The sequence below is a fragment of the Leucoraja erinacea genome, chromosome 20 (assembly GCF_028641065.1).
Source record: "Leucoraja erinacea ecotype New England chromosome 20, Leri_hhj_1, whole genome shotgun sequence".
NCBI lineage: Eukaryota > Metazoa > Chordata > Chondrichthyes > Rajiformes > Rajidae > Leucoraja > Leucoraja erinaceus.
Window position 1 is genome coordinate 32,540,412 of NC_073396.1, and position 25,438 is coordinate 32,565,849.

Consider the following 25,438-nt stretch of genomic DNA (forward strand, 5'->3'; position numbering starts at 1 on the left):
GTTCCTCATCACCCTCCACCCCCCCAAGAAAGCAAGCCAAGCTTATTCAGTTTGTCCTCTTAACTGAAACATGCCAGGCAACATCCAGGTCAATCTCCTCTACACCCTCTCCAATGTAATCATGTCCTTTCCCTAGTGTAATGCACACTATTGTACACAGTAGTCCACCTGTGAACTAACTAACATTTTTATGCAGTTTCACCATAACATGTTATAGGCGATGTCATGGCCAAGAAAGTCAAATACCCCTTTAGAAGCAGGAGGAAATAACGGGTCATTCTCAGAATGGCAGGCAGTGACTAGTGGGGTGCCGCAAGGCTTAGTGCTGGGACCCCTGTTGTTTACAATATATACTAACGATTTAGACAAGGGAATTAAAATGTAATATCTCTAAGTTTGCGAATGACACAAAGCTGGGTGGCAGTGTGAACTGCGAGGAGGATGCTATGAGGCTGCAGGATGACTTGGATAGATAGGTTGGGTGAGTGGGCAGAAGCATGGCAGATGCAGTATTATGGGATAAATTTGAAGTTATCCACTATGGTGGCAAGAACTAGGAAGGCAGAATATTATCTGATTGGTGTCAGATTAGGAGAAGGGGGGGTGCAACAAGACCTGGGTGTGCTTGTACATCAGTCACTGAAAGTAAGCATGCAGGTACAGCAGGCAGTGAAGAAAGCTAATGGAATGTTTGCCTTCATTGCGAGAGGATTTGAGTTAAGGAGCAAGGAGGTCCTACTGCAGTTGTACAGGGCCCTGGTGAGACCTCACCTGGAGTATTGTGTACAATTTTAGTCTCCTAATTTGAGGAAGACATACTTGCTACTAAGGGAGTGCAGCATAGGTACATGTTTAATTCCCAATGCGGGACTTACATATGATGAAAGAATGGGTCGACTGGGCCTGTTTTTGCTGGAATTTAGGATGAGAAGGGATCTTATAGAAACATATAAAATTCTTTGATGATTAGACAGGGTAGATGCAGGAAAAATGTTCCCGATGTTGGGGGAGTCCAGAACCAGGTGTCACAGTTTAAGAATAAGGGGTAGGCTATTTAGGACTGAGATGAACAAAAACTTAGGACTGAGATGAGGAAAAACTTTTTAACCCAGAGAGTTGTGAATCTGTGGAATTCTCTGCCACAGAAGGCAGTGGAGGCCAATTCACTGGATGTTTTCAAGAGAGTTAGATTTAGCTCTTATGGCTAAGGGAATATGGGGGAAAAGCCGGAACAGGATACTGATTTTGGATGGTCAGATGGCTCAAAGGGCCGAATGGCCTACTCCTGCACCTATTTTCTATGTTTCTAAGTATCTTAACTACCCGTGTTATAATAGACAATAGGTGCAGGAGTAGGCCATTCGGCCCTTTGAGCCAGCACCGACATTCAATGTGATCATGGCTGATCATCCCCAATCAGTACCCCATTCCTGCCTTCTCCCCATTTCCCTGACTCTACTCTGCTATCTTTAAGAGGCCTATCCAGCTGTGCTGCTGGCCGTCCAATTAGAAAACAATTCTACTTTGAATAATATGTGCAATGGCAAAATGCAACTTATTATATCTCTTGCTACTTTGGCTACACAAATACTTTGGGGGAAAAAGAAAAGAAAATCAGGGTGAGAAAAAGTTTGAAATTTTGTGTACTCTGATTAGTTGAACACATTATGTAGGAAAGACCTGCAGATGCTGGTTTAAACCGAAGATGGACACATCTATCTTCAGATTGAAGATTCAAATTCCTTGTATGTTTACATACTTGGCTAATAAATTAATTACAACAGTTTATGATTGGCTATAGGAATTTAAGATGGAAAAATTCTGTACAAACATGTGACAAAACCATGACAAAAGTGCACAGTGATAGTTCATGTTTTTCTATCATCATTCACACATAATTCACAATAAATGTCACAGAAATTAAAATTTATCAATGGCTCCTACCCTGATAAGCACCCTCTGTTGCACGCCTTTTCATTTCAGCCTCCTCCTCCTCAAGTTTCTTCTTTCTAACAAATACCAGGCAAAAAAAGTTAAGATCCAAGTGTTGTAAATAAATTTCATTCATGTGGAATTCTCATTCAAGAAATGTATAAGTTCTGACGAGCATTACCACTAGATCATATTACTAATACCATCTTGCTGATTCATTTCTTCATACTTACGCAGCAATATCAGTCCAAATTTCCTGAAGTTTACCATCTGCATGGCCAGCCTGGATCAGCTCTGCTTCTCTCTTCACTTTCCTATGAAATGCATATTTAAACATGAATCACTATTCTGTTGTTAGTTCAAACATTCATAGTCATAATGTTTCATAACTCTCATAATTCATAGTTGTATACAGGACCGTAAATAACCAAAACAAAACAGAATCCTTGCCACAACTAAATGGATCGGGTCAGAAGTACCAGACACACTTGATATGTTCTCTTCCTATACATTCACATGCCCTTAAAACTTAAAAATGATAGATCACCAAGAGGTCAAATGCACTAAAGCAAGGTTGGTCATGACCCTCACTTAATCTGAAGATACTGTTATTCAAACAGCAACGTGTGGCAACGGGGAGGAAGTGGGCCCCATCTGAAGCCGTTCAGAGTGCTAAGTATGCTCTTCATTTCCGGGATGTGGTTGGCCAACACGGGAGGGCCGGGTTCGAGCTCGTCCCAAAAGCTCTTCAATGGCACAAGGCAACATCAGTGCATAAGAGACGGCTCGTGGTGGAGGACGTGCGAAGACGGGAGGAGGCAGAGCGACACGCCAAGGCCGTCTCAATGGCCAAGCAGGACCAATGGACTAACTGGGAGAGCCTGGAAAAGAGGAAACTCAGCTGGCGTGACATCTGGCAAATGGAGGGATCTCGGCTAAGTTTTGTCATCAGAGCCACTTATGATGTTCTACCATCACCTCAGAACCTGAAGCAGTGGTTCGGAGAAGACCCCGCTCGCTCCCTTTGCCAAGCACCTGCATCACTAAGGCACATATTAACAGGATGCACTATGAGCCTCGGCCAAGGGCGTTACACTTGGCGGCATAACCAAGTTGTCAGACAGCTGGCATCAATCCTGGAACAGAGGTGAACAATCACAAATGCTTCCCCACAAACATCAGCAGGAAATGTCCACTTCACAACATTTGTACCAGCAGGCCAACCTCCAGAGCACCAGATAACATCAAAGGATGCAAACATTCTACAGCCTGCTCGGGATTGAAAAATGGAAGTGGACTTGGAAAAAAAGCTTGTGTTTCCCCCAGACATTGTGGCTACAACACTCTGGCCAGACATGGTCCTGTGGCTCTTCAACATGACATGTTGGCATACGTTGTAGAATTGACAGTTCCATGGCAAGATGATGTTGAAGAAGCTTATGAGAGGAAAAAGACCAAGTACTCTGAACTGGCAACTGAAGCTGCCCAGAATGGCTGGAAGACCAAGATTTTCCCTGTAGAAGTGGGATGCAGGGGATTTGTTGCTACATCCACGACCAATCTATTAAAGAAAATGGGGGAGAGGGGTCGCTCCCTCCATCAAGCAATCAAGTCATTATCAAATTCTGCAGAAAAAAAAGCAGCAATTGGCTTTGGATCAAAAGGAAATATAACAATTGGGCTGCAAGATGAAGACAGGGGGGTATGGAATTGAGGGGGGGGGTGTACCTAGGGATGCCAGGTATCACCATGGAGCCCTCTGGAGACATTGGGGGTTTATCAATGAAACGTCAAAGAAGGAGGGTGCCCACCTGATGACCCCGATGACGTACCCATCCTACCTTTCACCACTCCAATCCCACTGCAAATAGCAAGAGTGCCGACTTACTACAGGGATTGAAACATCACGTCCTATTAGCTCAACTCTACTGGATAATCAATTAGCTTCTCAATTTACAGATAAATGTTATATATTCCTCACAGAACATTTTCCATATTTCTATCCAAACAATTATTTGCTAATAATGGGGAAAGTTGTGGGATCTATAACATAATTATAATCACATTTCATCCACCTTCTCTGAACATTAATAGCCCATTGCACTTATTTATGTGTGTGTGTATATATATATATTCATTGGTATATGGTCACACTGATCTATTTATTTATGCCTACAATATTCTGTTGTGCTGAAGCAAAGCAAGAATTTCATTGTCCTATCTGGAACACTTGACAATAAACTCTCTTGAATCTTGAATTCTTTCCTGTGCAGCTAATTAGCAATATTTTTCTCTCTATGGTTAACAATCAGCTGAATGATTGAATGCAATCTAAATAGCTAATTAAACCAGAATAGTTCCTTCTTTAAAACCAGAATAGTTTCCCGGTTGCTGGACACTTTAATTCTCCTTCCCATTCCTACACAAACTTTTCTGTCGTCAGTCTCCTCCATTAGCAGAGTGAGGCTAAAAACAAATTAGAGGAACAGCATCTCATATTTCACTTGGGCAGCTTACAGCCCAGTAGCATGAATATTGATTTCTCTCACTTCAGGTAATCCCGGCATTCCCTCTCTCCCTCTCTCTCTCTATCCCTCCCCCACCCAAATCACACTAGATTCTCATTTTCACCCCACAAACAGCTTACAATGGCCTGTTTCCTATTTCCTCGTTACTTTTTTTGCATCTTTCATTCATTGTTCTTTATCCCTCCACATCACCGTTTATATCTCACATTTCCCTTCTCGCTAACCAGTCTGAAGAAGGGTCTCGACCCGAAACATCACCCATTCCTTCGCTCCAGAGATGCCGCCTGTCCCGCTGAGTTACTCCAGCTTTTTGTAACTATCTTTGGTTTAAACCAGAGTAGTTAACTGATCACTCTTAGTCATCAAGACCAAGTTTCAAATTAATAATGTAGATTCAGCACTGATTCTGGTGAGAGGCGACAGATTCAAGTACCTTCTCGCATTGAATCATAAAATATATTAGTGCCTTAGAACTGCACTGTGGGGATGTTGCATATGAAGGCCATTCTTCAATAAGGAACTGTAGGCTTCTTTAGCCCTTTCCTGTGGTTCTGTTGGATATTATGGTTCCATTGAGAGAGATGAACCCTTCCAATCTCCTGGTTAAAATTGCTCATTCATCATTTATTTTACTGCTATGTGTAAATATTCTGATTACATCCACTTTATATGTGGATATAATGCTCCTAGGCATTAGAAAGCACATCTAACACATTAGAAAGCAAACGTTTATATACGTTGATTGAACAAACAAATAATTAAGTAAGTAAAGACCTGAGTGAAGATCTGACCTGTATTTCTCCTGAGTCTCTTTAATAAGTTTCTTCAGCTCATCAATTCGTTCAGCAGTGAGCTTGCGAACAATTACATCCTCCACAGTTTCCACAACTTCTCCCTTCTCACCACGCTTCCGTCTATGGAGAAATTATAATTAGGAACCATTCTTCTTTGGCAAAATTGTCCTCACAGACACTTACACAAACCTGGGTTGCAGACTTACTTGGGTGTTTCTGTTGTTTCCAAAAGTTCTGAATACTGTGATGCACAATGCTACAATAAAGAGAAAAAATATTAAAACATAATCAAGTACAAGGTCAGAAATAAACAGGCAATGTCGACACACAAAAAAGCAAGAATGAAGCAAATATTGCACAGAACCTGTAGCAATAAACATGAAATAAAACATTTAAGACGGTGTTATTGTCAAAATTTTAAGTTTGTAAAGTTTGTAAAGTAATCAAGTAAACATTGGTGTAAATAATACTGAGTGAAACCATTCAAGTAACATTGCCATGGATAAGTGATTCAATGTCAAAAGATTGATGCAATATGGAAGTAGTTGCTGTTATGAAAGGTGTAAGGGCCTGTCCCACTTAGGTGACTGCCAGGGACTAGTTTTAATGGAATTCACCTACGACACCTGGCGGCCACCTTTGACAGCACATACGACAGCACCTACGTCAACCTACGACAGTAAAAAATGTCGCCACTGTCACTCAAAAATTTTCAACATGTTGAAAATTTTGCGGCAGTTGCCTGTAGTCACCAAAAAATTTGCCTTAGTGGGACAAGCCCATTAGGATCAGACTCTGCATGGAAACTGAACAGGATTCCAAGAATGTCTGAAGAAGGGTTTCGGCCTGAAACGTTGCCTATTTCCTTCACTCCATAGATGCTGCTGCACCCGCTGAGTTTCTCCAGCTTTTTTGTGTAACCTCCAAGAATGCCATGCCTGTTTCAAACCACATAATTGGAGGTTATTTTATAAACTGAAGTAATTTGTTATTTATTTTCCAATCTGACTGATGAGAAAATCATTTTCAAGTAAAATCATATTACCAAGTAAAAATGTATAAATCAATCAAAAGCTAAAAAAGTACAGCTAACATCAAACCTTGCCCATAAATCAGACACGATACAGAAGGATGTAAGAATATATATGTATTTTTTAAACTATATTTGCATAATATAAAACATAATACTCAATATTACGATTATCAATGAAATCCTCTGTTTTTGTTAACCATTACCTTTTGTGAAAACCAGTCTGGTGGCCGTCCTGGTTCTGCAAAAGGTTTAATTGCTCTGCTAACTGATACCCTGAAAAAAACAGACATACAAATTATTATAAACTTTGCATCAATAATCTGTAGTGCATTAAAACATAATCAGAATTGTTGTTACTTAAAGTCATTGCCTTTGAACTATGCAATTACTTTTTCTTAAATTATGGTGCTCAAAATAGCAATAGTGAACAGTGAACAGCAGGACCCTGTTATTCTTGATTATGGTACAGATTAAACAAAGAGTGAAGTACTTCACTGTTCCCATTTTATTTGTATCTTAGTTGTACGTGTCCCAATATATCTCCATTAAGCATATGAGCTGTTACCCAGTTAAAAGCACTCAAACTTATATTTCATGAGGTTCTCAAAGAGTCATGCAGTCATTGACTATAGCACAGAAACAGGCCCTTCGGCCCAATATATCTTTGCCAGCCAAGGTGCCTACCTGAACTAGTCCCATTGTCCTGTGTTTGGCCCTTTCCTTCTTTGTCTTTTCTATCCACATACCTGTGCAAATGTCTTTTAAACATTGTAATGTTTCCTGCCTGCACCACTTCCTCATATCCACCACCAATATGTGGTAAACTAGTCCCTCGGGTGACCTTTACATTTTTCCCTACTCAACTTAAACCTCTGCCCTCCAGCTTTACATTCATCTGCCCAAGGAAAATGACTGTGGCATCCACCTATCTTTCCCCTTCACGATTTTATCGACCTATATAATAATGGCACATACACTAAATATGAAAAACTAGATTGTAGTACAGCACTGAAGGAGTACGACATGTTTGAAAATGCATTTAAATTGTTTGAAAAATTAGACCGTGGCACTGTTTAGTTTCAGTGTGTTGTAAAAGCACAGTTGCATTAATTATTAAGATGAAGATAGGGGAGTTACCCCCTTCTTAAGTCCTAGTAAATATTTATCCTTCAATCAATGTTATTAAAATCAATCCACCTGGACATTAGAAATTGCCTACAATTGTTCCTACACCAAAAAAATGATTATAATTTAAAATTGACATCACCTGTAAATATTTGGAATATCCTCTCCTTTTAACCCAGAGTTGTGAATCTGTGGAATTCTCTGCCACAGAAGGCAGTTGAGGCCGAATGGCCTACTCCTGCACCCAATTCGATGTTTCTATAGACACAAAATGCTGGAGTAACTCAGCGGGACAGGCAGCATCTCTGGAGAGAAGGAATGGGTGATGTTTCGGGTCGTGACCCTTCTTCAGACCCTTCTACTCTAACAAGAACATCCTTTGTTGGATCTTTGAGCCTCATAATTCTTTCTTGTGTCAATTTTTCTGATGCTGCAACGACTTTGTATCCAGGCCAATGGAGATAACAGAACAGATTGGGCAACAAATAGCCCAATTATAATCAATACCTGTCATAATGTGGTTTCTCATTGGAAAAAAGATTATAATGATACAGATGCTGGGGCCTGGTTAGAAGGGTGCGTAGGATGGAACTGCAGATGCTGGTTTAAACCCAAAATGGAACTGCAGTATGAAAAAACACCTAGCTCACAGCCAACAATGGACCTTTTCCTTGATCATCATTTTTTGCATATCTTTCATTAGTTTATTCTATATCCCTCTGTCTCTCATTGTCCTTTCCCCTGGCTGAAGAAGGGTCTCCACCCGAAACAAGACCCATTCCTTTTCTCCAGAGATGCTTCTGGACCTGCTGAACTACTCCAGCATTTTGTGTCCATCCTGGATAGAAGAAGTTGCATTAGGTCCCATGTTTATTTCTCCAAATAGACAGAGTGTTGATGACAACAAGACTAATTTCCATGTATTTCACAAATACAATTTGCATCGGATTGAAATGTGACACACGTTAAAAGTTATCATGGTTACGTTTCGTATCACTCACCAGTTCTGATCCCCACTCCGCATCACTGATGATGCCAGGCACAGCTTTTCTCGAATTGACCATGGTTCAGTGGGGCCAGTGCTCAGCAATTTGTGCTCTTTTGGAAAGAAACAATGTCCCAAATTAACAGCTTTTAGAATAAATAAAATACATGTCATTTTTCCCACATTAACAATTATTGTAAATCACATTCTGAGATGGCAAGGATTTATACATTTTACATTATGGCTTGAATTGATATTTAAAAAATACTAATACAAACAGAAGTTGATGTGAACACAACAAAAAACACAACTTGTATTTTAAAATTAAATTTCAGGTAACTGATGATCGTTAAGTACCTATTTTAATACATTTATATTCCAGGTTTAACTTATGCTTCATAAAATATTTTAAATACCAGCTCAAAATTGTGCTTTTTTTCTTTATTTGTTATCTGAAAATTACAAAGATTGGGAACATAGTTCTCTTGATGACATCACTTTTGCTATCATCGGGAGCCCCCTTTAACAAATACCTGTCTGAAAAGGCTTGGATATGCTGGAAAATGTCATCAGTTCCATGTAGAATTATGATCATTTCTCAGCAAATGTGCCAACAAGTTATACTCCCAAACATCCCAAAGGTCCAAAACTTGCTGGTTTGTCACTGTATGCAAGTTTTGCTTTTATTTTAACATATTTTATCAACATTTTAGAGCTCAGGGATTTTGAGAAGTCTTGGAAAATGTACAACTTTTAGAGATGATAAAATCAGGCCATGGCCTTGCTATCTGTCAAAGGTTTTCTCGATTGTTTAATGGCAAACCTGTTCCAGTCCACCCCATAACCAGACGGCTTTGCACTCAGGATGTGGATCCTCTCAGCTAGTTTATACTTAATGATACTGATAAAATAAGCAAGAGAGAAATTAGCATCTTGGCAGTACGCTCCACTCAAGAAGTTCCTCACTAACATGTCAGCCAAAGGGAAGCCCATTTCATAAAGATCGCTAGATCTTTGAAGAAACTTTCTGAAAGTTCTATGGTAGGAGACATCAAATTGATGCAACATCTATATCATGATCTCTATGTGTGGTTCACATACCACCTCTCCCTTCTTCCTTCATGCTTCACAAAATGTGCTTTATAAACTTATTCAGCGTGAATGTAGAAGTCCTACTTCAGAAAGAAATTCGAAATAATGGGGAAATAACATCAATTTTGAAAATGTAACAAGTTAATAGAAATAAATTGACTCCAAAGTTGCCTCTGATCCAAAGAAATAAAAATAATGTTTTCCACAACTAGTTTATAGTATAAAATATTCTAAGTATTCTGGAAGGTTCGACCCCATGGGATTCAAGGAGAGAGAGCTGAATGGATAGAAAATTGGCTTCATGGAAGGGAGCAGAGGGTGATGGTGGAAGATTGCTTTTCTGACTGGAGGCTTGTTACAAGTGGTATGCCGCAGGGTTTGGTGCTGGGCTCATTGCTGTTTGTCATCTATATTATTGATTTGGATGAGAACGCACATGGCATGATTAGCAAGTTTGCAAATGACACTAAAGTGGGTGGTATAATAGATAGTGAAGATGTTTGCCAAAAATTGCAGCAGGATTTTGAATGGTTGGGCAGGTAGGCTGAGGAATGGTTGATGGGAGTTTAATACAGAGAAATGTGAGGTGTTGTACTTTGACCGTACTAACAAGGGCAGGGCCTAGACAGGAAACGGTAAGGCTCTGGGGAGTGTGGTAGAGCAGAGGGATCTCGGAGTGCAGGTGCATAGTTCCTTGAAGGTGGAGTCGCAGGAAGATAGGGTGGTCAAAAAGGTTTTTGATACATTGGCTTTCATCAATCAGAATATTGAGTATGGGAGGTCATTTTGAAGTTGGTGAGGCCGCATTTAGAGCATTGTGTTCAGCTTTGGGCACCATTATAAGAAAGATGTTGTCAAGCTGGAAAGGGTGCAGAGAAGATTTGCGAGTGTATTGCCAGAACTTGAGGGCCTGAGCTATAGGGAGAGGTTGAGCAGGCTAGGACTCTATTCCTTGGAGAACATGAGGATGGGGGGTGATCTTATAGAGGTGTACAAAATCATAGGAGGAATAGATCGGGTAGACACACAGCGTCTCTTGCCCTGAGTAGACTGAATCGAGAATCAGATGACATAGGTTTAAGGTGAGGGAGAAAGATTTGAGGAACCTGATGGGTAACCTTTTCACACAAACGGTGGTGGGTGTATGGAACGAGCTGCCGGAGGAGGTAGTTGAAGCAGGTACTGTAGCAACGTTTGATAAACATTCAGACAGATACATGCATAGGACAGGTTTTGAGGGATATGGGTCAAATGCAGTCAGATGGGACTAGTGTAGATGGGACATGTTGGTTGGCGTGGGCAGGTTGGGCCAAAGATCCTATTTCCACACAGAAAGACTCTGACTCTATTCCTTGAAACTCATCGCCTACTCAGATAAAACACTATGTGGTTAAATATTAAGTGAAGCACTGATTTATCCATAATGGAAAAGGTCCACATTTTGAGCCAGTGGAAAGGGGTTACTGAACCAGGTTTTTTCTTTCCCTAGTACATGAGCAAGGACTGTCTCTTAAATATATCCTCTGTTTATTTTATGCTTCTTCCACCTTGCCACCTTCTGCTACATTGGTTGTGTTCTGCTGTTGGGTCAACCGATCGAAAATATTCATTCTATACTTCAGACACAAGATATCCCTTTTGCTGCCAATGTACCTTTATGTATCCTGTAAAAACACATCTGTGCCCACTTTTATGTAATCTAATACAGGTGCACACCCTTTTATCCGAAAGCCTTGGGACCAGACACTTTTCGTAATTCAGAATTTGTCGGCTTTCGGAATGGAAATTTTTTAGCGTAGATTTTAATGGCTGGCTCAGTGGTAGAGTGCTCGGCTCATATCCGCAAGGTTGCGAGTTTGCGCCTTGATCCCTGCAGTTACTCGATCGCGAGTTTGAGTCTTCAATGTCGTTTTTTCTTGCAGAATAAATGTCTGTATGAAATGCAGTGTGTTGAATGAATTCCTGGATTTGTAAATGTGCCCGCAGCATTGAATCACCTCTCGCACTCATGTCACCCTAGCGGGGCTACATGCCCTTAGGCGGCCTAGAATCACCGAGCTAGGTCGCGAGTTTGCGCCTCGATCCTGGCAGTTACTCGGTCGCGAGTTTGAGTCTTCAATGTAGTTTTTTCTTGCAGAATAAATGTTTGTATGAAATGCAGTGTAGGAGAGGTGTACTGACTGTGTGGGCAGAACTTTGGAAGTGATTGCCCACCAGTCTAAAAAGCCGCTGTGTCTCCCTGTCCCTGGGATAGCAGGGGGCGATCAAACAGCACAATACCCCCCTCCCCCTCCAACTCCAGAGGAATCCGCTCCCCGATGGGCTGCTACGGCGACAAGTGGCAGTTTGCCCACAGCCCGAGCTGCGCCACCCCAAGAACAAGACGTACCTTGCACACCATCAGCTTCTGCCCCTACGTGTTCCTCTGGAGTTGGAGCGGGGCTGGGCTGGAGTTGCTGCTGGCTGTGGGTCTCTGGGATCTCCGTGCTTGCCTGGGGGTCGGTGTCCCGTTGGTCCTGACGTCTCCGGCCACCCCCCTGGACTGGAGCTGAGACTGGGAACTGTACCGCCCTTGCCCCCTCCCTCTGCAACTGCAAACAACCCTACTCTCCTGCAAGGGCGGTACAGTTCCCGAAGGATGGCAGGTGGCCGGAGACGTCAGGACCAACAGGAACCCGCTCCCCAATGAGCCCCTAGAACGCCCCGAGCTGCGCCCCGTCATCCGCAACCCAGGTTCCTCTGTAGTTGGAGCGGGGCTGGGCTGCTGCTGGCTGTGAGTCTCTGGGATCTCTGTGCTTGCAGTGGGCCTGGAGGTCGGTGTCCCGTTGGTCCTGACGTCTCCTGTGACTGGCACTGACCTGCTAGCATCGCCGACGTGAAGACAGTGCAAAGCCCCCGCGCCGGTGCAATGAGCGGGGTGCTGGAGAGGGGAGGGAAGGGGTCACACACATGGCTGGGAAGCAGAGGGGTGTAGGTGGGGTGAAACTGAAGGGAGCGACAATCTGCTGCTGCCTGCCTGCCGAGTTAAAAAGTTCCCACGCAAGACTCACGATACACTGTGTATCGTGAGTCTACCGTGGGAACTTTTTTAACTCAGTGGGCAGGCAGCAGCATATTGTCAATTATTAACCCTCCCACGCAATATACCCTCACCTTCTCTTTTATGAATGGGAATTTAGTTCCCCTTTCTTCGAGGACCGACCGGAGGTTCCGCTGTCGCCTCTGCGGGTCGCCCTCGGTGAACGTTTTCAAGGACCTTTCTTCAAGGACCAAAAAAATGTCCGCTATTCGGAGGTTTTCGTTATTTGGATCTTCGGATAAAAGGTTGTGCACCTGTACTCAATTCTTATGCCCCTCCTATTTCCATTTTTGTTCAGCATGTTTTTTCTGCCTAGTAGAAATTTTCTTCTCAATCCACAAATGGTTAAACAGGGCAAAAGTAAACATAGAAACATAGAACATAGGTGCAGGAGTAGGCCATTCGGCCCTTCGAGCCTGCACCGCCATTCAATATGATCATGGCTGATCATCCAACTCAGTATCCTGTACCTGCCTTCTCTCCATACCCCCTGATCCCTTTATCCACAAGGGCCACATCTAACTCCCTCTTAAATATAGCCAATGTGTACCACAAGTACCACTTGTGCAAAGTACCACATCAGAACCTTAAAATGTTGTGTTCTTTGTTATGACAATTAACAATTCAAAAGTGAAGAGCTGGTTGATAAATCTTGTCATCCGAGGCATACTGTTCACATCAGAAGCTAGCAACCCTGACCTACAGGACAAAGTAACAACCGGGAAAGTGAAAAAGTCAGTAAAGATGGTCCACACTTCCTTTGTTCTTCAGTGCAGTCTTTGTAGTAGTCTGAAAATTTACATCAAAACCTCCTTACTTTTGTGGGCCTTTCCTTTGCCATGAAGACCAACATTTCATTATCCTTCTTCATTATTTGCTGTAACTGTTAACTCTTTGTGTTTATACACTAAGACACTCGGGTACCTTTGTATCACAACATTTTGTAGTTTCATTCCACTTATAATTTATTTTATTTTTATTTTATTCTTTATTTCGAACAGAATAAAAGAATAAAAAGCAAGTGTGAAACAGCATACAAAAAACAAAACAAGAATATTTATAAAGTGTCATAAACAATATTTATAAATAAATGCATCGCATGTGTCCGAAAAGGAGCAGGAAGTCAAAGCTTATTAATTCCCACCCCTTATTCAACTGCTTATAATTATCTTATACAAATTTAGCAGCTATAAACACCTATTTCCATATGTACACCAAATTATTTACATTTATACACTAATCAAATATTTACAAAGCCATACGAAAAAAGAGAGAAAAAAAGAAAAAACCCTCATATACTATACAGTATCTCTTAGTCATATATACAACCCATCACCCTATAATCACCCTTCCCAATACAATCAGTATAACAACCATCCCACTCAAAATCACCTATCCTCATCCCAATATCCTTTAAAAAAAGTATTTTTGTAAATCTTTTTAAAATGAATTATGTTTGTGCTAAGTTTTATCTCCTGTTCCAGACCATTCCACAAATTCATCCCACAGATTGCTATGCGCGCGCGTACTTTTAAGAGTTGTTCTGACATTGAGTTTTTTTAATTAAGTTCCCCTCTCAAATTATACCCACCCTGTCTTTCCATAAACAGTTTTCGTATATTTCCTGGAAGTAAATTATTTCTTGCTTTGTACATGATTTGTGCAGTCTTAAATTTAACCAGATCGTTGAACTTCAGTGTATGTGACTTTAAGAATAATAAATTGGTATGTTCAAGATATCCAACATATTGGTAATCCTTATTGCTCTTTTTTGTAATGTGCATAACGGCTGTGGGTTGGTTTTGTAGGTGTTACCCCATATCTCCACACAATAACTCAGATATGGCAATATGAGTGTATTATACAGAGTGTGTAATGATTTGTGGATCAGAAAGTGTCTTGATTTTCCCAATATTGCTATAGACTTTGCCAGTTTTGCTTTTACGTGGTTTATATATGGATTCCAACAGATTTTGTGGTCTAAGATCACAACAAGAAATTAATTTTCATATACTCTTTCTATACTTATGTTATTTATTTTCAATAGTACTTGAGGGTTTGATTTATGTTTTCCAAATAGGGAGGTTTCACGGCAGTCGGGTCACGACCCATTACCCGTACTGTTGCTACGCTACCCCAAATGGATTACACGCGATGTACTGCAGGTAGGCACTTGCCATTGTTTCCAGCATAGCGGGCCCCTTAAAACCCGCTGAAATTGTCAATTTTGCGCTGTAAATAATTATGGAAATCGGGATAAGCGTGAGAGACATTTAGCATACTTCAGAATTCCAAAAGTGAGGAGAAATGACGGTAGATAGAAACAAGAGCCGAAGGGAAAACAGCCAGAGTGCTTAGAGAACATTGGCCGTTTGCTCACTGCATTTCATCAAGTAAGGCATTAATTGTGTTTTTTCTTGATTCCTTTGGCATCTAAAAAGTTTCAGAAGTGATATATCTGGCTGTAATTTTTTTAAATCGCCCATGGTTCTCGTGGGTTTTTACATACAAAATGAACACTCATCTGAAGAAAAATTTACAGCCAGATTTATCACTTGAGAATTTTTAGATACCAAAGGATTCAAGAAAAAACACAAATAACGCCTTACTTGATGAAATGCAGTGAGCAATTCCCAAAATTTTCAATGTTTACCAAGCACTTTAGCTGCTGTAGTCCCTTCAGCTCTCACTTCACTATACCTTCATTTCGCTTCACTTTTGGAATTCTAAAGTTGTGTACATGTCTCTCACACTTACCCCGACTCCCACAATTTTTTTCAGCGCAAAAATTCAACATTTTGGCTGTTTTTAACAGGTAGGAAAGTACGCGTTTCTAGCATTAATAACATATACCGGAAGTGACGGATGTCTTCCAGTTGGATTTAGCGGCTCCGTGCGTCGAGCCCTATGACCCAGTGACCTTCCGTGCAACCCCCCTATAGCATAATTTTAAGAATTTGCTTTTTCATTTTTTCTTCCAAACTTGATAACTGTATATTTCACACATTATACTCCATCAGGCAACTTCTTACTCACTCATCTTATCTAAAAGAGACTTGACAAGGGATAACGTCATTACTAGCCCACCAATCTGTGCTATTTGCAAACTTGACTACAGAACTTTGTTTATTCATCCATTACAGATTGTAAAAGTTTCATGGGTTGTCAAATCAAAAATGATCCATGTACCTAATGTCCTCATCCCCACCAATATGCAACTCCCAACCTTCCTTGGTCTTATCTTGTGCAGTGACCTTTCACATGCTATATTATCAAATGCCTTCTAGAAATCCAAGACATTGGTTCTATTAGTTGGGCCAATGGCCTAGTCGTGCTTCTGGGCATTCTCAGAAAATGTAGACTTGACTCCAACATGCACGCCACGTTTGACAATTATTTCAAATAGGTACTCGATGTCTAAGCGATAACCGATCAAACTTCACGTTGAAAAGCAATATATATTATTTTAAATGCACGGATGAATTATGCGGGGACAGTCCGTGATCAACACAACGCGCCGAAGATATTATTTGGTTTCCTTGCTCGGTTTCATCGCGTTTCGGTGGAGAGACACACATTCAGTCACACTGTATTTTTGGTCACGTAATTCCTATCCCTCCGCCACATCTCTTTACCAGTTTAATACTCACTTCCAGTCCCGGCCGCCATCATCCCAGCAACGCTCTGACCTCTCACCCCCCACCCCCAGACAGTCATGTGACGTGTTTGCTAAATTGTGTAATTTGTTATCTCTTTGAACTGGAGCCCCAAAATTAAGAATTTAATTTGCAAGGGATATATATATTTAAAAAAAATATATATAGCAAAAAATCCCTTGCAAATTATATAGGAAGGAATTTATTTACAAAGGCAAAACTCCTTCGTAAATGATATATCATATATATATATATATATGAATTTATATAATTTACGAAGGATTTTTGCTTTTGTAAATAAATTCCTTCCTATATATATATATATATATATATAACATTTACAAATGATTTATGATATAGCAAAATCGTTAGTAAATTATATAAATTCCTTAGTTATATAAAAAATCCATATATATATTCAGCAAATCTGGCACCATTTGAAAGAGAAAGTTAAATATTTTTAAAAATTAAGCTTCAGCAACTGTAATAAAATCCTGTATTCTCTGCAAATGAGAGCAAAGTAAACAATTCCACTCGTGTCGAAAGAAGAGCTCCATCATCTTTGGTTTAAACGGAAGATAGACACAAAAAGCTGGAGTAACTCAGCGAGTCAGACAGCATCGTTTACTTCAAAGATTCTATAGCTATAGGATCTTTGGTTTACTTATTGTTATTACCAAAGATCCTATAGGTTATTACTCTTTCCTAGTCGGAGAACTTGTTTGGTAATCACGAGTTCTCCGCAAAATAACCCGGGGTTTAAATATGTAGGAGGGAACTGCAGATGCAGATTGAACTCAGACTGATAAAATGGGTGACGACACTTAACGTCACCCATTCCTTCTCTCCAGAGATGCTGCCCAAGCTGATGCTAAGCTTGCTATGGGATCTTTGATGCTGCCTTGTCCCGCTGGGTTACTCCAGCTCTGCGTTACTGTCTCTGCAGCATCTCGCGTTGGAGACCAGTACGTCTGACGTCATCACGCAAGAACACGTCAGGTGGCGCGTGGTTAGGTCGCCCTGGCAACGGGCACGCGCGGACTGGAGGCGGCCGGGCTGGTGCTGGTGCTGGACGAGGGGGCGAGAGGTGAGGGGGTGAGGCCTCAGGCTCAGGGGCGATCTGAGATGGCGGACGGGATGAGCTGAGGTGAGGGCTCAAGGGCGACCTGAGATGGCGGGCGGGCGGGCGGACGGGCCGAGGTTGCAGAAGCAGCAGCAACTGCGACGTCCGTAGTGTGGGTTCGAAATAAATAGGGAGGGTGGAGACACGAAGAACTGCAGGTGCTGCAATCTTGCGTTGAACACCGCCTGGAGTAACTCGAAGTAGTCCTTCTTCGGACTGATTGAAATAAGGGGCAGAAGGCTGGAAAAGAGAGATGGGGGTGGGACAAAGCCTGGCGTGTGATAGGAAGGAACTGCAGATGCTGGTTTAATCCGAAGATGGACACAAAGTGCTGGAGTAACTCAGCGGGACAGGCAGCATATCTGTAGAGAAGGAATGGGTGACACCCTTCTTCAGACCGAGGGTGGTTGCACGTAAGGCCATCAGGTCAAAGGGCGTGACGCACGTAGCAGCTCAATGCTTCTGGAGTACAAGGCAACTTCCGGCATACACTAGTAACCCATGCAACACATATGTTCTTACCTGTTAAAAACTGCCACAATTGTCATTTTTTGCGCTATAAAAAATTATGGAAATAGAGGTAACCGTGAGTGAATCACTGCTGCTCACTGACTTGCGAAAGAGCAGCGTGCCGGTGGATTGAGGGTAAGTCCTGGACCACGACAACCCTGGAGGGTGACTGAGCGCTCTGAACCCGAGCACCAAGTTGCAAGCGGCCGAAGAAGCGCATCCCTCGGGACAGCCCCCACTCTCCCCCTGGGGTCAGCGCTGTCCGGCCACGGCCGCCCTCTCTCCCCCAGTGCGGCCGCACTGTGACGGGCTGCGGGCTGGCAGCCACCATACACACGGGGCCGGGTGGAGCGGGGCTGCGGCTCTGGGCAGCGGACACGCGGGGCCATAAACCCGGCAACGTCCCCGTCAGCTGCAGCGGAGTTGGGGACAGTCTGGTCCCTCCACCCACTCAGAGTCACTGACCACGCTGCACCGGCACCCCGACCGACCCGACCACGCAAAATGTGAAGTGCTGTTCCTCCAATTTGTGTTCAGCAAAATGATCGCCCTGTCTGCTCTTGGTCTCGATGATATATAGGAGTCCACACCTGGAACAGCGGATGCAGATGAATTTGGTGGAGGTATAAGTGACCCTCTGCCATATCTGTATAACTCGTTATCACCTACCCAACAGCCAACAATGGACCTTTCCTTGATCATCGTTGCATTTTGCATATCTTACATACATTCTGTGTACCTTCTCTATCTCTCATTTCCCTTTTCCCTGACTCTGTCTGAAGAAAGGTCTCGACCCGAAACGCCACCTATTTCTTTTTTCCAGGGATGCTGCCTAATCTTCTGAGTTACTCCAGCTTTTTGTAAAAAACCACCACTTGTACAATCTGAAATGTTAGCCCTCGACATGACTACTGCCTATCTTTCCAAGTTCATCTTTCTTGAGCATATAGACCATTCTTCACCAATTTAAGAGTGGGCTGAGAAGAACATGCTCGGTTAGGCGGTACACAAAATTGCTGGAGAAACTCAGCGGGTGCAGCAGCATCTATGGAGCGAAGGAAATAGGCGACGTTTCGGGCCGAAACCCTTCTTCAGACTGACGGGGGGGGGGGGGAGAAGGAAGGAAAAGGGGAGGAGGAGGAGCCCGAGGGCAGGCGGATAGGAGGGTGGGAGGAGACAGCTAGAGGGTTAAGGAAGGGGAGGAGACAGCAAGGGCTAGCAAAATTGGGAGAATTCAATGTTAATGCCATCCGGACGCAAGGTCCCCAGGCGGAATATGAGGTGCTGTTCCTCCAATTTCCGCTGTTGCTCACTCTGGCAATGGAGGAGACCCAGGACAGAAAGGTCGGATTGGGAATGGGAGGGGGAGTTGAAGTGCTGAGCCACCGGGAGGTCAGGTTGGTTATTGCGGACTGAGCGGAGGTGTTCGGCGAAACGATCGCCCAACCTACGCTTAGTCTCCCCGATGTAAATCAGCTGACACCTAGAGCAGCGGATGCAGTAGATGAGGTTGGAGGAGATGCAGGTGAACCTTTGTCGCACCTGGAACGATTGCTTGGGTCCTTGAATGGAGTCGAGGGGGGAGGTGAAGGGACAGGTGTTGCATTTCTTGCGGTTGCAACGGAAAGTACCCGGGGAGGGGGTGGTGCGGGAGGGAAGGGAAGAATTGACAAGGGAGTTGCGGAGGGAGCGGTCTTTGCGGAAGGCAGACATAGGGGGAGATGGGAAGATGTGGCGAGTGGTGGGGTCACGTTGGAGGTGGCGGAAATGGCGGAGGATTATGTGTTGTATTTGCCGGCTGGTGGGGTGAAAGGTGAGGACCAGAGGGACTCTGCCCTTGTTGCGAGTGCGGGGATGGGGAGAGAGAGCAGTGTTACGGGATATGGATGAGACCCTGTTGTGAGCTTCATCTATGGTGGCGGAGGGGAATCCCCGTTCCCTGAAGAACGAGGACATTTCTGATGCCCTGGTATGGAATGTCTCATCCTGGGAACAGATGCGGCGTAGGCGGAGGAATTGGGAGTAGGGGATGGAGTCTTTACAGGGGGCAGGGTGGGAAGACGTGTAGTCCAGATAGCCATGTGAGTCAGTGGGTTTGTAATGTATGTCGGTCAGGAGTCTGTCCCCTGCGATGGAGATGGTGAGGTCAAGGAATGGTAGGGAAGTGTCGGAAATGGTCCAGGTGTATTGGAGTGCCGGGTGGAAGTTGGTGGTGAAGTGGATGAAGTCTCAGTTAGGCTATGTCTCTTGAGGCTATTTTTACAACCCCTCTCAGTGGTTTTGTTGAAGATCCGAGAGTAAATCGACTTCCTTCTGCACAAGGAAAAGTGCATACAAAAATGAAGGGAAACGGGAAAGAAATGTTGTGGTGAGTGATCTTGTAATCTCTCCTGTCCTTTTTCACATTTTTTTTTCTCACAAAATACACCATCCATGATCCAAACACCATGTTCTTGAATTTCCAGTGATCTAAGTAGGTGGAACCAGCATTTAAAAAGGCAAGAACTGTCTGAGATAACAATGTTATTTTTGATTTATTTTACATGGGTGTATATCCATCATCCACCAAACATCCATCAAACATCCGTTAAGATCAAACAAACATCCATCAAACATGATAAGATGATTTCCTATGTTCAAATAATATTTAACCCTAAACCTGACCATGCTCTTTATTTTTAAATTGGTCAAAAGTTCCGTCTACTGTTCAAGAATGACGTACTTGGCAATTTCGGGCAGAAAGCCCGTAAAAAAAAACTGAGCAAACATTTCAGATTGATGACTTTCTGTCAGAGCATCTGTCAATTAAATGATATGGTAAACATCACCCGACTACAAGCCTTGAACAAAAATCTTGATTGAACCACTTCAGCAATTTAATAAACTATTCAGATAACCTTTCATGGCTTTGCTAAATCAATAACTTAAAATTAATACTTACTAGGCACATGATCAAGTCTGTTCAATACTGGATAGAATCTCAGAGAGAGAGAGATGGCATTCATCAGTTAATGGGAATGTGAAAAATAATGGATTTCAGAGGTGGAAAACCTACTATATTGTAAATCTCTGGTCAATCTTTATATGTTAATCAAATTAATTGTGGAATGTTATGTACATTTTGATCATAATGCTATTTTTATCCTCAAAATAGTTAATATTTTACTATAAAACAGTGGCTGTGGACATGGAGAACCCTGAAGTTGAAATCAAAGGACGCAATGCAGTGTCAGTGCAGATCACAGTGCTGAGGGGCAGGAACTTGGTATGTATCATCTTGGTATCTTATCCCAAGGATATTACGTCTTATATAGTTTGTGGTCAAACATTTGAGGTGATTCTTGTATTAGGAATTTTTTAAAACAAGGGAGATTCCCCACACTTACATTGCTAAAATCAATCATTGTTGCAGCTGCAGATCATGAAACCATAAAAATACTGGCAAAAGGTGTGCGAGGGGGGTGCAAGGATAGCGTTATAATTGTCTTCTTTGAGTGTCATAGAATGGAAGTGGACGTGTCTGTAATTATTGGACATTGTATTATGACCGCTTGTTCATGTCACAATTTACTCAATTACATCTTTGTACTGCAGCATTTATTTACCATTTAATGTCTCTTTAAATTATTTATTCTATAAAATTGTGGTTTTATGTGTGATGGTGTGATTTAGGTCAATAGGTAACAATATCAGAGGCAGTGTTTAAAACACATTTGAATTTGATTTGTCAATTCTGGCTTGATTCCAGTCAACATTTGAATGTCGTGTTATTTTGAAAGGTTTTGTGATTGCAGTTTCTATTTTAAAATATAAATAATAATAATAATAAACTTTATTATGGACTCGAGGTCCAGACAAGGGGCAACATTACATATAATTTAAAAAAAAATGCATTGCATATTAAGAAAAATATAAAGTACATATAAAATCTTAGTATATCACTTATAAAAGCATTATAAATTATATTTAAAAAAAACACAATACATGAGTTAAAAATCCAGATTAAAAGAATGATCAATGTCCTACAACAAGACAACGATACCAGTGTCTCCACAGCTGGGATTCGTAGCATGTAGTGTTAACCCTTATGTTTCACAAGGCCATAATAATTACATTTTTAGAGTCATTTATCCTGCAAATGAATTTATACATGTGATGTCTTAGGATAGCTTCTAAAGTACTGACTCCTGCAGCCACAAACATATTACTGGCACTACACCATCTAGGTTTCCTTAGCAGAGTTCTCATGGCATCGTTATAAGCCACCTTTAGTCTCTGCAAACTTGTCTTTCCATAGTTCGAGCACAGGTGCGCAGTGTAGAGTGGTGTGCAGTATGCTCTAAATAGCGACATCTTCACCACATCTGCACACGCACCAAATTTACGCAAGAGAATATTCGCCTGTACATACAGCATGCGTCGTTGCCTATAAATATCCTCATCATCTGTCATATGTTCTGTAATAATATGTCCTAGATATTTTACCTTATTACAGACACTAAGATTATTGTCATACAATTTAAAATCAGGACATTTTAGACATTTATCCTCTTTGGTTCTACAGATCATAACAGCACTCTTACTAGCATTATATTTAATATCATGTTCCACACCATACACATAACATATAGTAAGGAGTGGCTGGAGACCAGCGCTAGATGGACTAAAGACCACAAGATCATCTGCATACAAAATATGGTTCACTAAAATATTACCAATCACGCACCCAGTATTACAGGCTTTCAATTGTTTAGACAGACCATCAATATATAGATTAAAAAGGACTGGGGACAAAATTCCCCCTTGTCTAACACCATTGCTAACCCCAAATGGGGCTGAGACCCTATTGCCCAATTTTATTTGCATAGTCTGGTGGGCATACCAGTAGGCCAGAATTCTCACAATGTATTTAGGCACCCCTCTTTGACTCATTTTATCAAACAGCTTTCTGTGATTAACACGGTCAAAGGCTTTGGAAGCATCAATACAGCACATAAGGATTGAAGAGTTTTTGCCTCTATATTTGTTTACAATCTCCTTTGGGGCATATATGCATAAGTCAGTGCCATGTATAGCTTTAAAGCCAAACTGGTTATCTGTGAAGTTAACAAACTCATTTATTCTATCCAGCAGAATACTTTCTAAAACTTTTGACAATATGCTGGCTAAAGCTATGGGGCTGTAATTATTTAGGCTGCCTACTTTACCAGCTTTGTCCTTAATATAGACAGATTAATATGTTTTTACATCCCATGTCTATGCATTCTATTGTCCCTGCAGAAAGGAACTAAGACAGACAATCCAATGTCCTATGTCCGTGCTGATTATAATAGCATTCATCTTGGAGACTCGGGGAAATTGCAGGTGACTGAAGGAGAAATAGAGTACAACTTCACAACCAGCTTTGATTGTAGCTTTGATGGAATTCAAGGTTTGGACAACTTGGTGCATAAACCTGTGATTTGTGAGTATCAGTTTCATTTGTCCTTGAATTATAAGCACACATATATAATTCTTTGCTGATATTCATATGCAAGAACAAACAATGCTGGAACTGAGCTATAATTTTATTACTGGTCTCTTCTATGAAGATGCATAGGACGTGTAATGATTACATTTCAAGATAATCAAGGCTAAATCTATAACCATAATCTGCTCAGTTTGAATCTGGGGATTTTGAAGAATTAAAAATAATTATGCTGCAGTGTTTGAACAGATGATAGACAATATATTTAACATTTCGCTGGCACCTGAAATTAATCCTACATAGTTAGATAATAACAGTCATGTTCTGTATGAGCAAAAAGTAACACTGTCTCTCATACATTTGTGATTCACCTCATTTTATAATAAATGCAACTATGATGATGGTGGAGTACTTTCTTTACATGATAAATAAACCTGAGCCTCGAGCTAATGTACCAAATTTCACCATAACGGTGTCGGAAGGAACTGCAGATGCTAGATTATACCGAAGATAGACACAAATGCTGGAGTAACTCAGTGGCCACACAACCTCTCTGGAGAAATGAAATAGGTGATGTTTTGGGTTAGAACCCTTCTTCAGACTGAAAGAAAGGGAAGGTGGTGAGGGGAGGGGGGGGGGGGGGGGGGGGGGGGGGGGGGAGGGGGGGGAGGGGGGGTGGGTGTGGGGGGGGGGGGGGGGGGGGGGGGGGGGGGGTGAGGGGGGGGGGGGGGGGGGTGGGGGGGGGGAGGGGGGGGGGGGGGGGGGGGGGGGGGAGGGGGGGGGGGGGGGGGGGAGGGGGGGGGGGGGGGGGGGGTGGTGGCGTGGAAAGGCCAGACCAAATCAGAGCCAGCAACAGATGACCTCAGGAATGGTGGAGACCATAATGAACCATTGTAGGGTAGGGAAGATGTGCTGTATGTGGAAGGTGTATGTGACAAGAAACTCTGGTCTGAGATAGTAGGTTGTGATTTTTGTTAATCAATTTCTACTTCTTCTTCTACGTTTGAGGCAGCAGAGGTTATGTAATGCCCTCCAGACGCCATTTTAATGTCCTGTTGTCGAGGGCCGTGGGGTGTACCCCTCCACCAGGGGGGAGGAGGATAACGCAGTCAAAAATGACGTGCTGCGTTATTTGCTGGTCTGCTCCACACATGCCGGCTGCTGATGACACACAGCCCCCAGCGATGCATGTTGGTGTTGAACCGGCTGACCCCTGTACAGAGTCAGTTCAGGGCCACCCACTCTTTGCAGGGCAGGTCCGAGCCGGGTGGGGCTGTGGCATTCGGTGCAACAGTGAATTGAGGAGGTCACGTAGTCTGTTCCCAGCTGGTTCTCCATGTTCCAAGCCTGTTGAAACCGGAGCCACAGAGGGTGGCTGCGTGACTGGAGAAGGGGCGACTAGATGACAGGCGTTGAAGTCCCAGTTGCTGTGAGTCCTGGGCGTGGTGGTGCAAGGGATGTTTGCCGTCCGTTGGGGCCTTGCACACCAGCCAGTGGGTGAAGTACTCCGTGAAGCTTGACGGGTGCGATACCTGCGAGCACCGGCAGAAGATCCTTCTGAGTAGGACGTAGGCAGCAAGTGATGATCCGCATGGTGTCGTTGAGGATGGCGTCTAGCTTGCTAGTATGAACGTTGCGGCACCATGCTGGGGCAGCGTACTCAGCGGCGCTGTACACGAGTGCAAGAGCATTGGTTCGAGAGTAGATGTCCGGGCGCCCCATGACGATCCAGCCAAGCAACGCAGGAGGTTGTTCCGCACCGAGACTTTAGCACGGAGAGCTTCAAGGATTTGCTTGTAGGTCAGCTGTCGATCTAGTTTCACCCCGAGGTATGTAGGAAATGGGTTATAGGGTAGGGGTGACCCATTGAGGGTGACGGTTAGCTGGCGTTAAGTTCCTTGTTGTTCAGGTGAAAGGCAGTTATGGTGGTTTTTGCCACATTCAGTTTTAGTCTCCAGGTCTTAAGGTAGCCCGCGACAAGTTCCATATCCGCCGAGAGCACATCCTCCACGTTTGACTAACTCCTGTCCAAATGCAGTAGGGCCAGGTCATCTGCGTATCCATACTGGTGCGAGGTCGTGCATGGGAGATCGCTGATATAGAGATTGAAGAAC

The 25,438-nt window shown here is 42.7% G+C and overlaps 2 protein-coding genes across 12 annotated transcripts in view; one reads left to right on the forward strand and one right to left on the reverse strand.

Annotated features, from left to right (window-relative positions):
* The window catches only part of LOC129707052 (bromodomain-containing protein 8-like), a 57,365-nt gene extending 41,080 nt beyond the window's left edge, over positions 1 to 16,285 (reverse strand). For 2 of the 4 annotated variants that reach the window (XM_055651807.1, XM_055651806.1), the window contains exons 1-7: positions 16,219 to 16,283; positions 8,414 to 8,510; positions 6,491 to 6,560; positions 5,461 to 5,510; positions 5,252 to 5,374; positions 2,166 to 2,246; positions 1,945 to 2,009 (exon numbers count right to left, since the gene is read on the reverse strand). In XM_055651807.1, the coding sequence (XP_055507782.1) occupies positions 1,945 to 2,009; positions 2,166 to 2,246; positions 5,252 to 5,374; positions 5,461 to 5,510; positions 6,491 to 6,560; positions 8,414 to 8,510; positions 16,219 to 16,240 (508 nt within the window). In that variant the 5' untranslated portion in view covers positions 16,241 to 16,283. Of the gene's footprint in view, positions 1 to 1,944; positions 2,010 to 2,165; positions 2,247 to 5,251; positions 5,375 to 5,460; positions 5,511 to 6,490; positions 6,561 to 8,413; positions 8,511 to 16,218 lie in introns of all 4 variants that reach the window. The other 2 variants (XM_055651808.1, XM_055651805.1) reach the window with 2 other exon arrangements.
* Positions 16,286 to 17,202: 917 nt separating this feature from the next.
* The window catches only part of cfap70 (cilia and flagella associated protein 70), an 86,060-nt gene continuing 77,824 nt past the window's right edge, over positions 17,203 to 25,438 (forward strand). For 2 of the 8 annotated variants that reach the window (XM_055651829.1, XM_055651830.1), the window contains exons 1-3: positions 17,334 to 17,371; positions 21,012 to 21,122; positions 23,138 to 23,321. In XM_055651829.1, coding sequence (XP_055507804.1) covers positions 21,045 to 21,122; positions 23,138 to 23,321 — 262 coding nt within the window. In that variant the 5' untranslated portion in view covers positions 17,334 to 17,371; positions 21,012 to 21,044. Of the gene's footprint in view, positions 17,372 to 17,494; positions 17,993 to 21,011; positions 21,123 to 23,137; positions 23,322 to 25,438 lie in introns of those variants that run through there. The other 6 variants (XM_055651827.1, XM_055651824.1, XM_055651826.1 and 3 more) reach the window with 6 other exon arrangements.